We start from the raw sequence: 11,977 nt of genomic DNA, 5'->3' as shown, positions 1-11,977 counted from the left end.
CACATGAGATCCTGTTGTGAAGGGTTACAGTTTGCTTTTGGGGGTGAAATATGATCAAAAAAGCAAATACTCTATCTAAAGGTCAAGAGGGGTGAACATCTAAACATCATTAAAGCCACACATCATTAGAAAGACTACCATTTCACTAGCAGTTTGTCTATACTATACAGTTTGCCTAACTATGAATGCACATTTTAAACATATGACATACAAGATTAATTATATAATAAACATCCACAATCATGATAAAAATATATATATATATATATATATATATATACACACTCACCTTCCACAGATGAAAAATGAAAAACAGACAACCTGACATTTCTTTCCAGTTTGCACAACTGCTTTATTCTGCCTCTAGAAAGGGCCTGAGCCCTGGAATACACCTGGCTTAATAACAAGGTGGGTTACAAGATTGCAAATCCAAATGACATTCTGTTAAAGAGCAAAAACAACAGCATCATTCATGAAACATCGGACAAGAAGAGTGGGGAGAAAAAGCATCCTGGCTTCATCATTTTTGCACAACCTGACCACAAAAGAAGGAACTCTCAAGGGAAAAAGTCATTAGTGAAAGTGCAAAAGAAAAATTAAAAATGCAAACAGATACACCCTATAGAGCACAACTACAAACACATTTACACACGGTGGCCACTACATCCTAAACCAAACTACCTACACAAACCCAATTCGGTGTGTTTAAGAGTCGAAATACTGAGCGGGAGCGAGGACAAAAACCAGATCGAACCTGCGTTTAGCATCAAGCAGCATTGGTTTCTAACCAAAGTCGAATAGAAATCCATTATCACTCAGCCTAACTGATCTACGACTCAACAAAAAAAAACTAAATAAGGGGCGATTCAGCATTGTGGTGTGAAGCAAACGAAAAACACAAAATGCTTCAAGTTTATTATCAATGAAAATTGATGCATTTGCTTCAGCTCATGAAAGCCCCTTATATATTACTAAATAAGTTAACTCTCCAAACATCTTCAGAGTTAGTATAATGAACGCAGACAGTAACAGAAACCATGACGAGCTTTAGCCAGCATTCCACATACAAATGAATAAAGCAACACACTCGCCTGAAAATAAATATACACTTGATTATTAAGAGAAAAAAAAAAGACTACAATTACAAAAACATTCTGGTGTATGAAAACGTAACAATCGCATCAAAAATGCTCAGCACACATTTGTCGGAAAATCACAGTTATGTTTCTCATCAATCCTGAGGATCCGTTGAATGTCTTTGTCACAGTGAAAGAGGTTCCACGCAGTCCCTGCATTTACGTATTTTACTTGACTTTTAAATGTACCCTACACAACAGTACACAGTACGTCACCTTTGCTTCAGAAGTCTCGCACCCGAGACGGTAACAGCAGCTAGATTTTGTACAAATGAGAAGGTTTCTAATTTGGAAATGATCTCGTTCTGTGCATAGCATAAAGCTGACCTGCAAAAGAGATGTTAAACATTAACAATACACATTAGAGGAAAGCAAAAAAAAACACAGCGGCCCTCTTTGTTTATTCGCTCAGTGCCGTCCCCTCGTGCATTTAGGCTTTTAATAAAAAGTAATGGAGGCACTTGCTGGGCTTGTGGTTTGATTAGTATTTAGGCTGTCATAATAAACCACCGACCCACAACAGATTCACAAGTCAACTGTCATGCACGGAGTGCGTCAGACGTTCAGCTTCGTGTTAAGTGCACCGCAGATGAATCTATTGCCATAATGGAATGCAAATTGAATCAAAACAACACTGTTCAAGGCTGCAGTCCAAGTTTGTTCTGCCTTGCAGCCAAGGCTAGAGCCGAGCCTGAGGCCCGTATCCACACAGTACATCCTTCCAACACGTCAAACCCTTCGACGGTAGTGTCTGAAGAACAGTGAGCGACATCAAATCAGTTAAACGTTCCTCCCAACCGAGGACCCCACCATTTTCTCAGCGTATTTTAAAGCTGCGGAGGAGAAACAGCGCGATTAGCTACATAAACCACAATGCAATACCTGTGAAGGATATTTGAAGAAGACATTTACCCTGGATAGGTCTAAGAGCTCTTTTCTGAAGGTCCACAGCGTTCGTTATTCAGAGGGCTGCTTTGGATTCTCCTCTGAGTCATACTAGTGGAGTAGTGAGGGAACATCAAGGACCGGCTCCCTAAAAAAAGAGGAGAATACAGGGTAGTGTTCAGTTATGATCCCAGGACATCTCCTCACTAAATTTAAGAAGCCATGGTGAAGTCTTAAAACTTCAAATAATTCTTAAAAGCTGCAGCCTGGATTATTGTAAAGGGAAAATTCTTGAAATTTTATTTTAAGAACAAAACAAGGATACACACAAACACACACACGCAATTTCTGGTTTTAGTTAGCAATTTTTGCTGTTCATTAAATAACATTAAATTATGTGCTAAACTGATAGTTCACAATGCAACAAAACCAATCCTGAAAATATATATACACATACTTAAGTAAATATTTGAAATAATTGTATGCAAACTAATATATATTATACAATATTTGTATATAATAACTACTAAGATTGTTCACTGACAAGATGTCGCAAACATGCACAAAACATGATCATGGTTTGGCGCAGCCTGTCAGTGAACAACGCCTCTGTGTGGTAAATGCTGCTCTACGTGAAATCTATAAATAAATACATTATATATTACAGAGAGAGATATCTTTGTTTTTATATAGTATTGAAATCACAGTTTGTGAGATTTGACCACTGACCAATTGCTGATGAACATGTTGTAAATGCTCACCAGTGACAGGTGAGGCCATGACAGCATGGCTGGAGCCTGCAGCAGTGGGGTGATAGAGCGAGGCCAGGTTGTTAGGTGTGTAGTTGCGGAGCAGGTTGATGACATTCCAGTCGGCCTGCATGCTGTTGGGAGATGGAGTGGGAGTCACCTTAGCTGAAGACAAGGGTGAGCTCGCCTGCAACGAGGATTTCGCATTTCTGCCAGTGGGCACAATCCGGTTGAAATCCTCTCCAAGCCGTCCAGATGCAGTATGTAGAGGCTCAAACGACTTGTGTCTCTTGCTAGACGGTTCGCCAATGTCTGTTTGCGTCAAGTTTCGGAAACGGTCCGAAAGGCAAAGTCTAGCTGGATCTGTGGGCCAAACCATTCCGTTTTTGCCCAAGCTTGCCCTCTGATTCATCTCATGATCCAGGCCAGGCCTCTGCTTGGACAACTCTCGATCGATTACCAATGGCACATTTAATTTTCTGCTAGATTCTTGCTCTGAGATTCTAGAAAGCGAGCTGGTTGAATCGGATTCCCTGCCTCGTTGGCCCTCCTGGTGCTGATCTCTCCAGCGCTCCTTCGCAGGAGAAATCTTAGACATCTGAGGCTGTTTCGCAAGCTTTTCCCCAAGTTTTTCTGGTTGCCGTATTGGGGATTTGGTCCGACGGGGATGCTTCCCGTTAATGTGGGGCAAAGGAGTGATGTCTTTGCCCTCAAGAGCCGGCGGGCAACCAGTGTACCGTTTCGGTTTCTGAGATCCCCTGTATCCATTCTTCTTGACATCAGACTTCTCCTTGTGGATGAGTTTTTTATGCATCAAGAGAACCTCAGGGTAAAGGGTTTCATAAGAGCACGAGGTACATGTGTTAGATGGTAACAGGCTTCTGGGTACTGAGGTAGCAGATACAGGAAGTGGCACTTTGAGAGACAAATTCAAAGGTGCTTCGGTAGCCTCCTTCTCCATTTTCGGGTTTACGGATAATGGGTATTTTTTGTTGACCTCACCCACAGCGGTGTAAGGAGCTGCAGCGGGAGCACTAACATACTCTTGCTTGACTTGAATGGAAGGATGTTTGCTGTTAATAATGGCTTGGCTCAAGCCTGGGTTATGTTTAACACTGGCAGGCAGAGGTTTAGGAGCAAGCCACTGTTTGACTGGTTTTAAGGCTTGTTTGTCATCTGCATTCTTGGGAGGTTCAATGGCCTTGATGATATTTCTAGCAGATGGTGTTGCAGGAATGTTCGGGATTTCTGTGAAAGGTTTGTCCTTGTGACGTCTGTCTAGATGGTACCTCAAAGACGTTTTCTGTGCTGCGGCGTAGTCACAGTATTCACATTTATATGGTTTTTCACCTGTGAAATGACAAGAGAGACATCAATGTTTACATAAGACAAAAAATAGCCAAACTACATTCATCCTGGAATACAAGGCATTAGGGTCAGAAAGCAAGACAGAAATAGACCCAATATGGTTTATAAAGACAACACAACAAAGAACTAACCAGTATGTGTCCTGAGATGAATATTGAGGTAATAGTTTGAGCGGAAAGTCTTGCCACAGTAACTGCATTTTCTTGGAGGAAGAATTTTCAATTTCATTTTTCCCGATCCTTCCTCATTTTTTTCTGTAGGAAAAGTGACATGTTAATTTTAGCCTTAAATGACACATGGTATTCCAGAATAGAAATTTAAACTGCAAGCTGCACTACAGAATGTCCTCAAGTCAAATATGCATGAGTTTTCTTCGACCAGCAGAGGGAACCCTAAGGTCTGCACTGAAGTTCTGCAATTGAACCCTTGAGACAGAATAAGCTTCTTCTGTAGTAAAGAGTCTGCATTTCTGGGTAATTCTAGTGTACATTATTCAAAAAGATGACAGCAATCTTGAGCACTCGGTGGATGAACTTCTGACAGATGATGGCAAGTTGTTTTAACAAGCAAATAAGAACTAATAAAAAATGAAAACAATACAAAGCACTTGGTTAATAATACCTGGATTAAAGGCGTCAACTAGCGCTCCCTCTTCGGAGCCATCCTCTGAGTACTCCTCGGCTCGGTCAAGAGATGAACTACTACAAGAGCCTACACTTTGGGCCCTCCCGTCTATAGGTGTGGTGGGACTCTCTGCTCCCCCTCGTTCCTTCTTGTGGATTCTAGAATGGAGGACCAACTGATGATATGTCCGGAAGATCTTGCCACACTCTTCGCAGTTTGTTGGCTTGTCTTTACGAATCAGACTTTTTTGCTCAGGTGATGGTGAAGGAGTCTCGCTAGGCTTGAGGTCACTTCGTAGGCCTCGTCTGGGTTTATCTCCAGCCCCAGAATCCCAAATGGCCCCTAGTTCCTCTTTTTCAGAACCAGAGTCCTCGTTGTCAGAGTTGGAGTCGGCATTGAGCTCCTTGGCCAAGTTCGGACCTGCTGCGATCTTGCCCCTGGTGGCCAACTGCCAAGCCTGGTAGGTGTTAAAAGGATCAAGTTGGGATATCCAGCGTCCAGATGGATGACTCTGTTCAGCTTCTTCTCTTGCACCTGAAGGATGCAACTGTAGAGTCTGCAAAAATTCCTTCTGAGATACAGGAACCTCCTCAGTTGGTTGGCTAACAGAGGAGTCCTTCTCATCCACTTCCAGTTCTCGATTGTGGACCTTGCTGTGCTCAGCCAGAACTTCCTTGTTTAGGAAAAAGAAGCCACATACCATGCACATTTTGTATGACGTGTCCACAGGTGATGGAGGTTGGTCTTGGATGACGTCATTAACGGTGGCAGGGATCTCCTGGTCCTGGTTTTTGTTTTTAGCCTTTCCACCATGGGTTCTCATGTGGTTCTTCAGGAACCACGGCTCTTTGAAACGACGTCCACAGAGGCCGCAGCTGTACGTGAAAGAGTCCTTGTGTTTCCGCATGTGCGTTTCCAGCTCAGTTGCATCTGTAACGGCCTGGCCGCACACAACGCAACAGAGCTCCTCATTCTTTTCCACAGCTTGGCAGGTCTTAGAACGAGCCCTTTCGCTGGGAGTTAAGAATTCTGCTTCCACGCGCAACACTGCAGGAGCGTGGAATGTTGTGGGATGCTGGGAAAGAAGGTGTGGTCCCAGGTCTTCCTGATGCAGGAAAGTCTCCTCACAAAACATGCAGTCTAGAGGTAGGCTACTTTCTGCCAGTGTGTCTAGTTTTTCCACCACGCTGGCGTGGGGCGTCATGCTAGATCCAGTACCAGGCATGCTTGCATTGCTGTGGCTGAGAATGTCATGACCTAGTCCATCAGGACTTTCCAAATATGGGAACAATGGGTGGGTAGGCATGTCAGCAGGAATTTACTTGGGTATTTCTTTCTTATTTAGTTTCAGTTGAAAGCTTGTATGAAACCATATGTTGAAAGTTATGAGACATGTGAAGAATCATTCATTTGAAACACTCATGAAGGACATCATGCATTAGATTACACAATATCAAATAACTCAACACTTCCATGGAACTTGCCAAATTTTCCAAACAGGCTTTTTAAATTTCAGCACAGTACGTATGCTAAGAGTTTCAGTAAACCCCTGTGAGGCATCATGTACAGGAGAAGCAGTCGAGGCTTGCCAGTCACTGCCAGGTAATGGGGCATACACTTGATCAGTTGATTTCTTGTGATTCACACAGAGGAATTGTCCTGACAGGCAAAACCTGAAATGAAAAAAAAAAACAAAAAAAAAAAAACTAAGTCAGGTGTGGCCAGTTCTGTGGAATGTAATCAACTCTACCACTACACTTACAGATGATAAAATTAATGGGGGAGAGAAAACAAGTGCTCATCTCTTTTGTACTGTTACTTACTTAATATGAAACATGATCTGTCACATGGATCATTAAAAAAAGATTAGCAACCACACAGGGCTAAGTTTGATGTTTTGCTTAAGTTTCTAAAGTAAACTCGAGACAAAAGAAAAGTTGTTTTATGTACACTTCACCAGTTGCAGCAAATGTGGATTAAATACAGAGCAAGCAATAATCTAAACTCATTTCTAAAACAAAAACAAGCATTCGATATTTTGTTGTTACAGCAGCTTTCATTTTAATTTAGAATACATGTATCATTATTTAAGGTAACATAGACTGGGTAAAACACAATAATAACCTTGCTGTTAAAGATCTGGGCTAACATCCAAAGCTTGTGACCCCACCCTAAAGTATCTGAATTGGGAATAAACCAGCAGCTAAAGGCTTCTAGACCAGTTTGGAGTAGACATCACAGTTACGTCACTTGCAGCTGCATGCGCATTGTGGTGGCAGAAAAACACTGGGAACAAGTGGAGGGAAACAAGTAAAAATAAGAGAAAAAAAATTTATGGTTGTGCCTTTGGACGTCAGAATCGGAATGAGAATAATTCTTATAACATACTGTTGTCAAAGACGCTATGTGAAGCTCAACGCAGACTAGGGCTGCACGATTAATCGCATGGGATTGTCATGCGTCTCTTTAGTAAAGCTGGTTCTGTGATTAGTACTAAATATCCATCCCCTGCTTTCAAATGGAGTGGCTTTTACTACACCGAGCCGTAGTTTACTGACAAGCTACACAATATCGGACGGACAGACTATGGATGAGACCTGCTATGATTACCCTGCTTTTAAAGCATAAAAATTATTTTAACAATATGTCTATATAATATTAACATAGGGGGCATAGTATAAACCAAACAGTTAAAGCATGAAATACTATTTAAAACTATAACATTTACATATTTTGTCTCACAATTTTCTCACAAATGCAAGTTTAAACCTCCCAGTTCAAACGAACTCGACCTAACTCAGCAATTTGTCAAATGTTTTTCAATTCTGAGAAAAAAAAAAATCAAATAAAAAATCCAGAAGTGTGGGATTGTAAATTCGTTATTCTGAGCAGAGGGGAAAAAGAGAGAATGATGAGTTTATTTTTCTTACCAGATTTAATAGGTATAATTTCGGAATTGTGTGGGAAAAAAATCTGAATTTTGAAATTTAAACTCAAAGATTACCTTTATTATTTTATCCCATGGCTTCCATAGACTGCTACTTTAAAACTCATTTTCTGCCACCAGTTAGGCTCCACCCACAACAAACATCACTGTTTGCAAACTGTGAAAATGGTCTATTGAGAATACAGTGTTAGTCTATAATAATTGTGCCCTTGAGAAAAGTTCTCTTTGCTTGTTGCTAAGTTATTCCACTGGGAAAGTCATGCAGCATGATCAAGACATGTCTTAATAAGATTTAACATTAAAAGATATAGGCCTATAAGTTTGTAAAGGAGATGCTGTAACTTGTTTGTTTGTTATTTTTTTCACAAGTTCATATTAATGCTCCAGCATAGCGACAAATTCATTTTTAATTGCTCAAACATTCATGTAGTAATCTCAGTTAATAAGAGGAATTAAAAAAAAAAAAAAACCTGCATGACCAACACATTATAATAATATATAATAAAAATTAGAAGCCACTTTATAGCTTTGACTAGCATTTGACAAATAATTTTGATGTTATTTGTCTTTATGTAAATTATAAAAACTAAAATGGAAACCACTGTTAGAATGAACTAATAAGAGAAATAAATAAATTATAAATAATTACACACACACACACAGGCATACATACATTACACAAAGCCCAAGTGAAAGTATAATTTCGGTGAATATGTGTCACGAACAAAGAAAAACTTTGTCTGAGATCTAATAAATTACACATTGGTCTGAAATCAACTGTTCTGTATTGGTACATTTACACAAGTAGGGAAAACCCAATTTCAGATCTTTTCGAAAATTTTCCGGGAAAAAACTGACGAAATGCCATCATTCTTTAGATGCATTACTGTGAGGCAACAGGAAGCCAGAGGTGTATCTACAGCGGTGTCCTTCACAATGTATGTGAAACCTCACTCGTGAGGTCTAAGGTGGAGTTGCATTGTTCTAAAACCCTGTTAGCCTTTCATTCATGCTGATACAAACCAATAAGTATAAAGAACCACATTTATCTATTATATAACACCCAAATGAACATACAACACTCTTATTCAAGCCCAAATGAGAAGTTTCAGGCATCTTGCCAATTAGTTCTGAACTGCACACACACAAGTGCTTATTTTACAACGCCTTAAATACAAAAGATAAAAAGAATCAATCATGAAAAGTCAACAATCTTCTGCTATTCCCTACACACACACACACACACCACAAGTTAAACTCACTTTTAGGGAAATGCAACACAAAAATAGGCTTCGCTAATGTAAGGCACCAAAAAAGAGAAACAGAGTCTGAAGATGAAAAAAAAAAAGAGAAACGGAGGCTGAAAAGGAAGCTTTAACACATCAGTTATCTACCGAATAACCACTGTTAAAAAAAAAAAAGTGAAAAAGAAACAAAACAATCTGTGAATTCTTTTACATTATGCAGACATACTCTAACGACAGGCCTCGCTGTGCTGATTTCAACAGTTTTGCTTCTCAAAGTCCTTTAGATGGTAATCACAAAGTAATCCTGAGCAAAGCCATTTACTTTCAAAAGCATTTAGATAACTTAAACAGTACAAAATGATAAAGTTAATGGCCCCACCTATGCTTGAGTCATTATAATAGCCTAAAACACGGTTAGTTGACATGCTGAAGAAGAAACAGCTAGAGACCAGCTGCTGTTTGTCTTACTCTTTTGTTTGGGCTTTGCCATGCAACCTGTTCACAAGAATAGCATGTTTGTTGGCCCCCAAACCATCCAAATCTATCAAAAGAAGTTCTTAAAAAGACACAGTGTCTGTTACACTTGTAATAATTGTCTTATAGAACAATAAATGGTGTGGACGGCTCATGCAAATAAGTGAAAAACTGGTTAAAAACACACCCGCCACTGGGAAATTATCTTAGAAGAAGCTCAAAACTGAATAAAACATTATATGCATTAAGTCTATATTATATATGACGTGTCTATGTCACACATAATACATATATACACATATATACATATTTGGTGTGTAAAACGGGGTATTCAAACAAATCTACTTCTGAACACAAGTGACGTCACGCACAAGTGGAGAGATGTAGCGACGTCTGCTAATTAAAACGACGGTTACTGACGTAATGATGCAACGTTTAAATGTATCGGTTTTTAAAAACATAATAGACACTATGGAAACGACGCGCCTTATAAACAAAATCATGGTTTGTATGGATAATAATGCCTCGTGTGTGGAAGCGTGTCTTTAATGTGGCTGTAATTTCCTGACACGTGATCATTCTAACTTGATCAGCAGCTTTAGTAGTTATTTTACTACACACCTCGCCAATATACCTGATTGTCTATATATATATTTTTTTTTTTTCTTCGTCTTTTTGGAAGGTGATACAAAACTCCTCCCTAACTACAGTCGAGTTGTTTTTCCTACAGAACAATGAGATCACTATATGGTGAAGCAGAAGTTAAAGAACTTGAATAAATCACTTATCTTAAAACCATGTGTGTAGTTGGATGAAAGAAACAATAAAAACAAAGCGGAATAGATATTCAACCAAAAAGAATAAAATAAAATCATTATTATGACCAACCAAACCAGACTTACACAAAAGTACATTCTTCTTTGTAGCTATCTTAATAACTTGTTTGATCACAGGGCTGATATATATATATATATATATATAATGTTATATATATAAACAACTTTATGACTTTGTTTTGGGGGCATGGCTGAGACGTTTGTTGAAAGTTGTTTTCTATTCTTTCCCCTTTCAAGATAAGAAAGAACATCAAAAGGTCTTAATGCAGTTCCTGCATAACAAAAAGAGACACCAACTTTATCATCCTCTTCTATTTCGTTTCACATAACAGAGTTTCGGTGTTAAACTAAAGCATATGTCCCAGTTCGTTAACTTTGGTCAGGTTTGATCAACCTGTGCTCGTGCTGATAATAGAAATTTGGCTAACGACACGCTAGCGATGAGTGATATTGAAAATAAGGAACTCACCCTCCATAACGTACCTACCATTATGTTCAGACTTCGTCAGGTATTCTTATTGTGTGCCAACAATCGTTATATTAACTAATTATATCTATGGGGTGTTAGTTTGGTAGCTTCTTTCTTTCTGGAAATCTGATTAGCTGAGTTAGCCAATTGTTAGCAGGACGAAATGCCTTGCTTTCAATGTTTGCAAATCACTCACTATGCAGCTGTTGCGTTCAGAGAGAGAGAGAGAGAGGGCGCGCTCCCGTGGATGTCTGATTCGTTAACGCACAGTTGAGTCGGATCTTTGCAACGAATCATTTGAACTGGTTCGCGAAACTTTTTTTTTTTTTTTTTTTTTTTTTAAACAGGGAACAAAAAAAAGCAAAGGGAAAGAAAATGCACATGCAACCAGCCATGTTAGATAACAACAAAGTAAATTTACGTCTGAAGAAGACACAAATGATGAATAAAGAATCAAAAACACAGCCCGAGCTGTAGTGTTATTATCAAATGAATCACTCGTTTTACTGAATCAAATACATAAAGCTAGTTTGATTCCCATGAACAAGTGAATCGTGATCCCGTTCCTTTTTAGTGAATCAAAACATTTATGTATCAATCCCAGCGGTTACTTAACTCATCACAAGAATTACTTTTGTTACTTTGTTCGACACGTAATGAACAAAAATGTTAATAAAAACAACAATATCAAAATAGCACAAGTGTTTAAAATAAAATGCATTGGAAGTTTATAAGAGCAAAAATTACCCTGGAGGAGTTGTGAAAAATGATTGCATGAGTATTAAGTATATATTATTAAGTATAGGCTCTGAATGAATTGTTTATATGAACTGAATGTTGGCTCAACCAAACTGTTCTGGTAATCATTAAACTAAATAAAACATTTACTAAAAAATGTGGCTTTATTGAAATGGTCAAGAAGAGAATGCAGTATGCCACGCTGCCTGGACCACGTGGTGACGCAATAACGTCCTCGCGCAAAAGAATCACTGAATTGCTTCGACGAACCGTTCAAAAGAACCGTTCACGCAACCTACACCGTTCTATGGAGCGTCGCGACTCGCGCACCTCTGATCACATGGCCTCCTTAACTATTCTTCATCTAGATTGTTACAGTGGAATTGTGGTTTACGGTTGTTGCTTATTATGATCTGGGGTATGAGAGTTATGCACAGACTCTGACGCGAGGATAGCTTCCGTAAGTAGTAATGAAAAGGAAGTTAAGTATTTAGCAGTCATGAG

At 39.2% G+C, this 11,977-nt stretch overlaps 1 protein-coding gene across 2 annotated transcripts; it reads right to left on the bottom strand.

Moving 5' to 3' along the window:
- Nucleotides 1–524: 524 nt before the first annotated feature.
- On the bottom strand, nucleotides 525–10,951 carry LOC113075242 (zinc finger protein 217-like). Of its 2 annotated transcripts, none has more exons than XM_026247910.1 (6): nucleotides 10,750–10,951; nucleotides 4,760–6,435; nucleotides 4,270–4,392; nucleotides 2,783–4,120; nucleotides 2,049–2,169; nucleotides 525–1,969 (listed from the first exon to the last, which is right to left on the bottom strand). In XM_026247910.1, the coding sequence occupies exons 2-5, from the start codon at nucleotides 6,066–6,068 to the stop codon at nucleotides 2,060–2,062; spliced, it is 2,880 nt and encodes a 959-aa protein (XP_026103695.1). In that variant the 5' UTR covers nucleotides 6,069–6,435; nucleotides 10,750–10,951; the 3' UTR covers nucleotides 525–1,969; nucleotides 2,049–2,059. The 2 variants fall into 2 exon arrangements, with proteins under 2 accessions (XP_026103695.1, XP_026103694.1); XM_026247909.1 differs by having other exon boundaries at nucleotides 10,754–10,951.
- Between the last annotated feature and the right edge of the window lie 1,026 nt (nucleotides 10,952–11,977).

This window comes from Carassius auratus, unplaced genomic scaffold (assembly GCF_003368295.1).
Source record: "Carassius auratus strain Wakin unplaced genomic scaffold, ASM336829v1 scaf_tig00016526, whole genome shotgun sequence".
NCBI lineage: Eukaryota > Metazoa > Chordata > Actinopteri > Cypriniformes > Cyprinidae > Carassius > Carassius auratus.
Note: the sequence above shows the minus strand (reverse complement) of the source record. Positions and strands in the feature narration are given on the sequence as shown.

Coding starts and splice junctions, on each gene's coding strand:
- LOC113075242 (XM_026247910.1), bottom strand. CDS start 6,068: ATGCCTACCCACCCATTGTTCCCATATTTGGAAAGTCCTGATGGACTA. Junction 4,393..4,759: donor AGTTGACGCCTTTAATCCAG/GTATTATTAACC, acceptor CTTTTCCTACAG/AAAAAAATGAGGAAGGATCG. Junction 4,121..4,269: donor TCATCTCAGGACACATACTG/GTTAGTTCTTTG, acceptor GTCATTTCACAG/GTGAAAAACCATATAAATGT.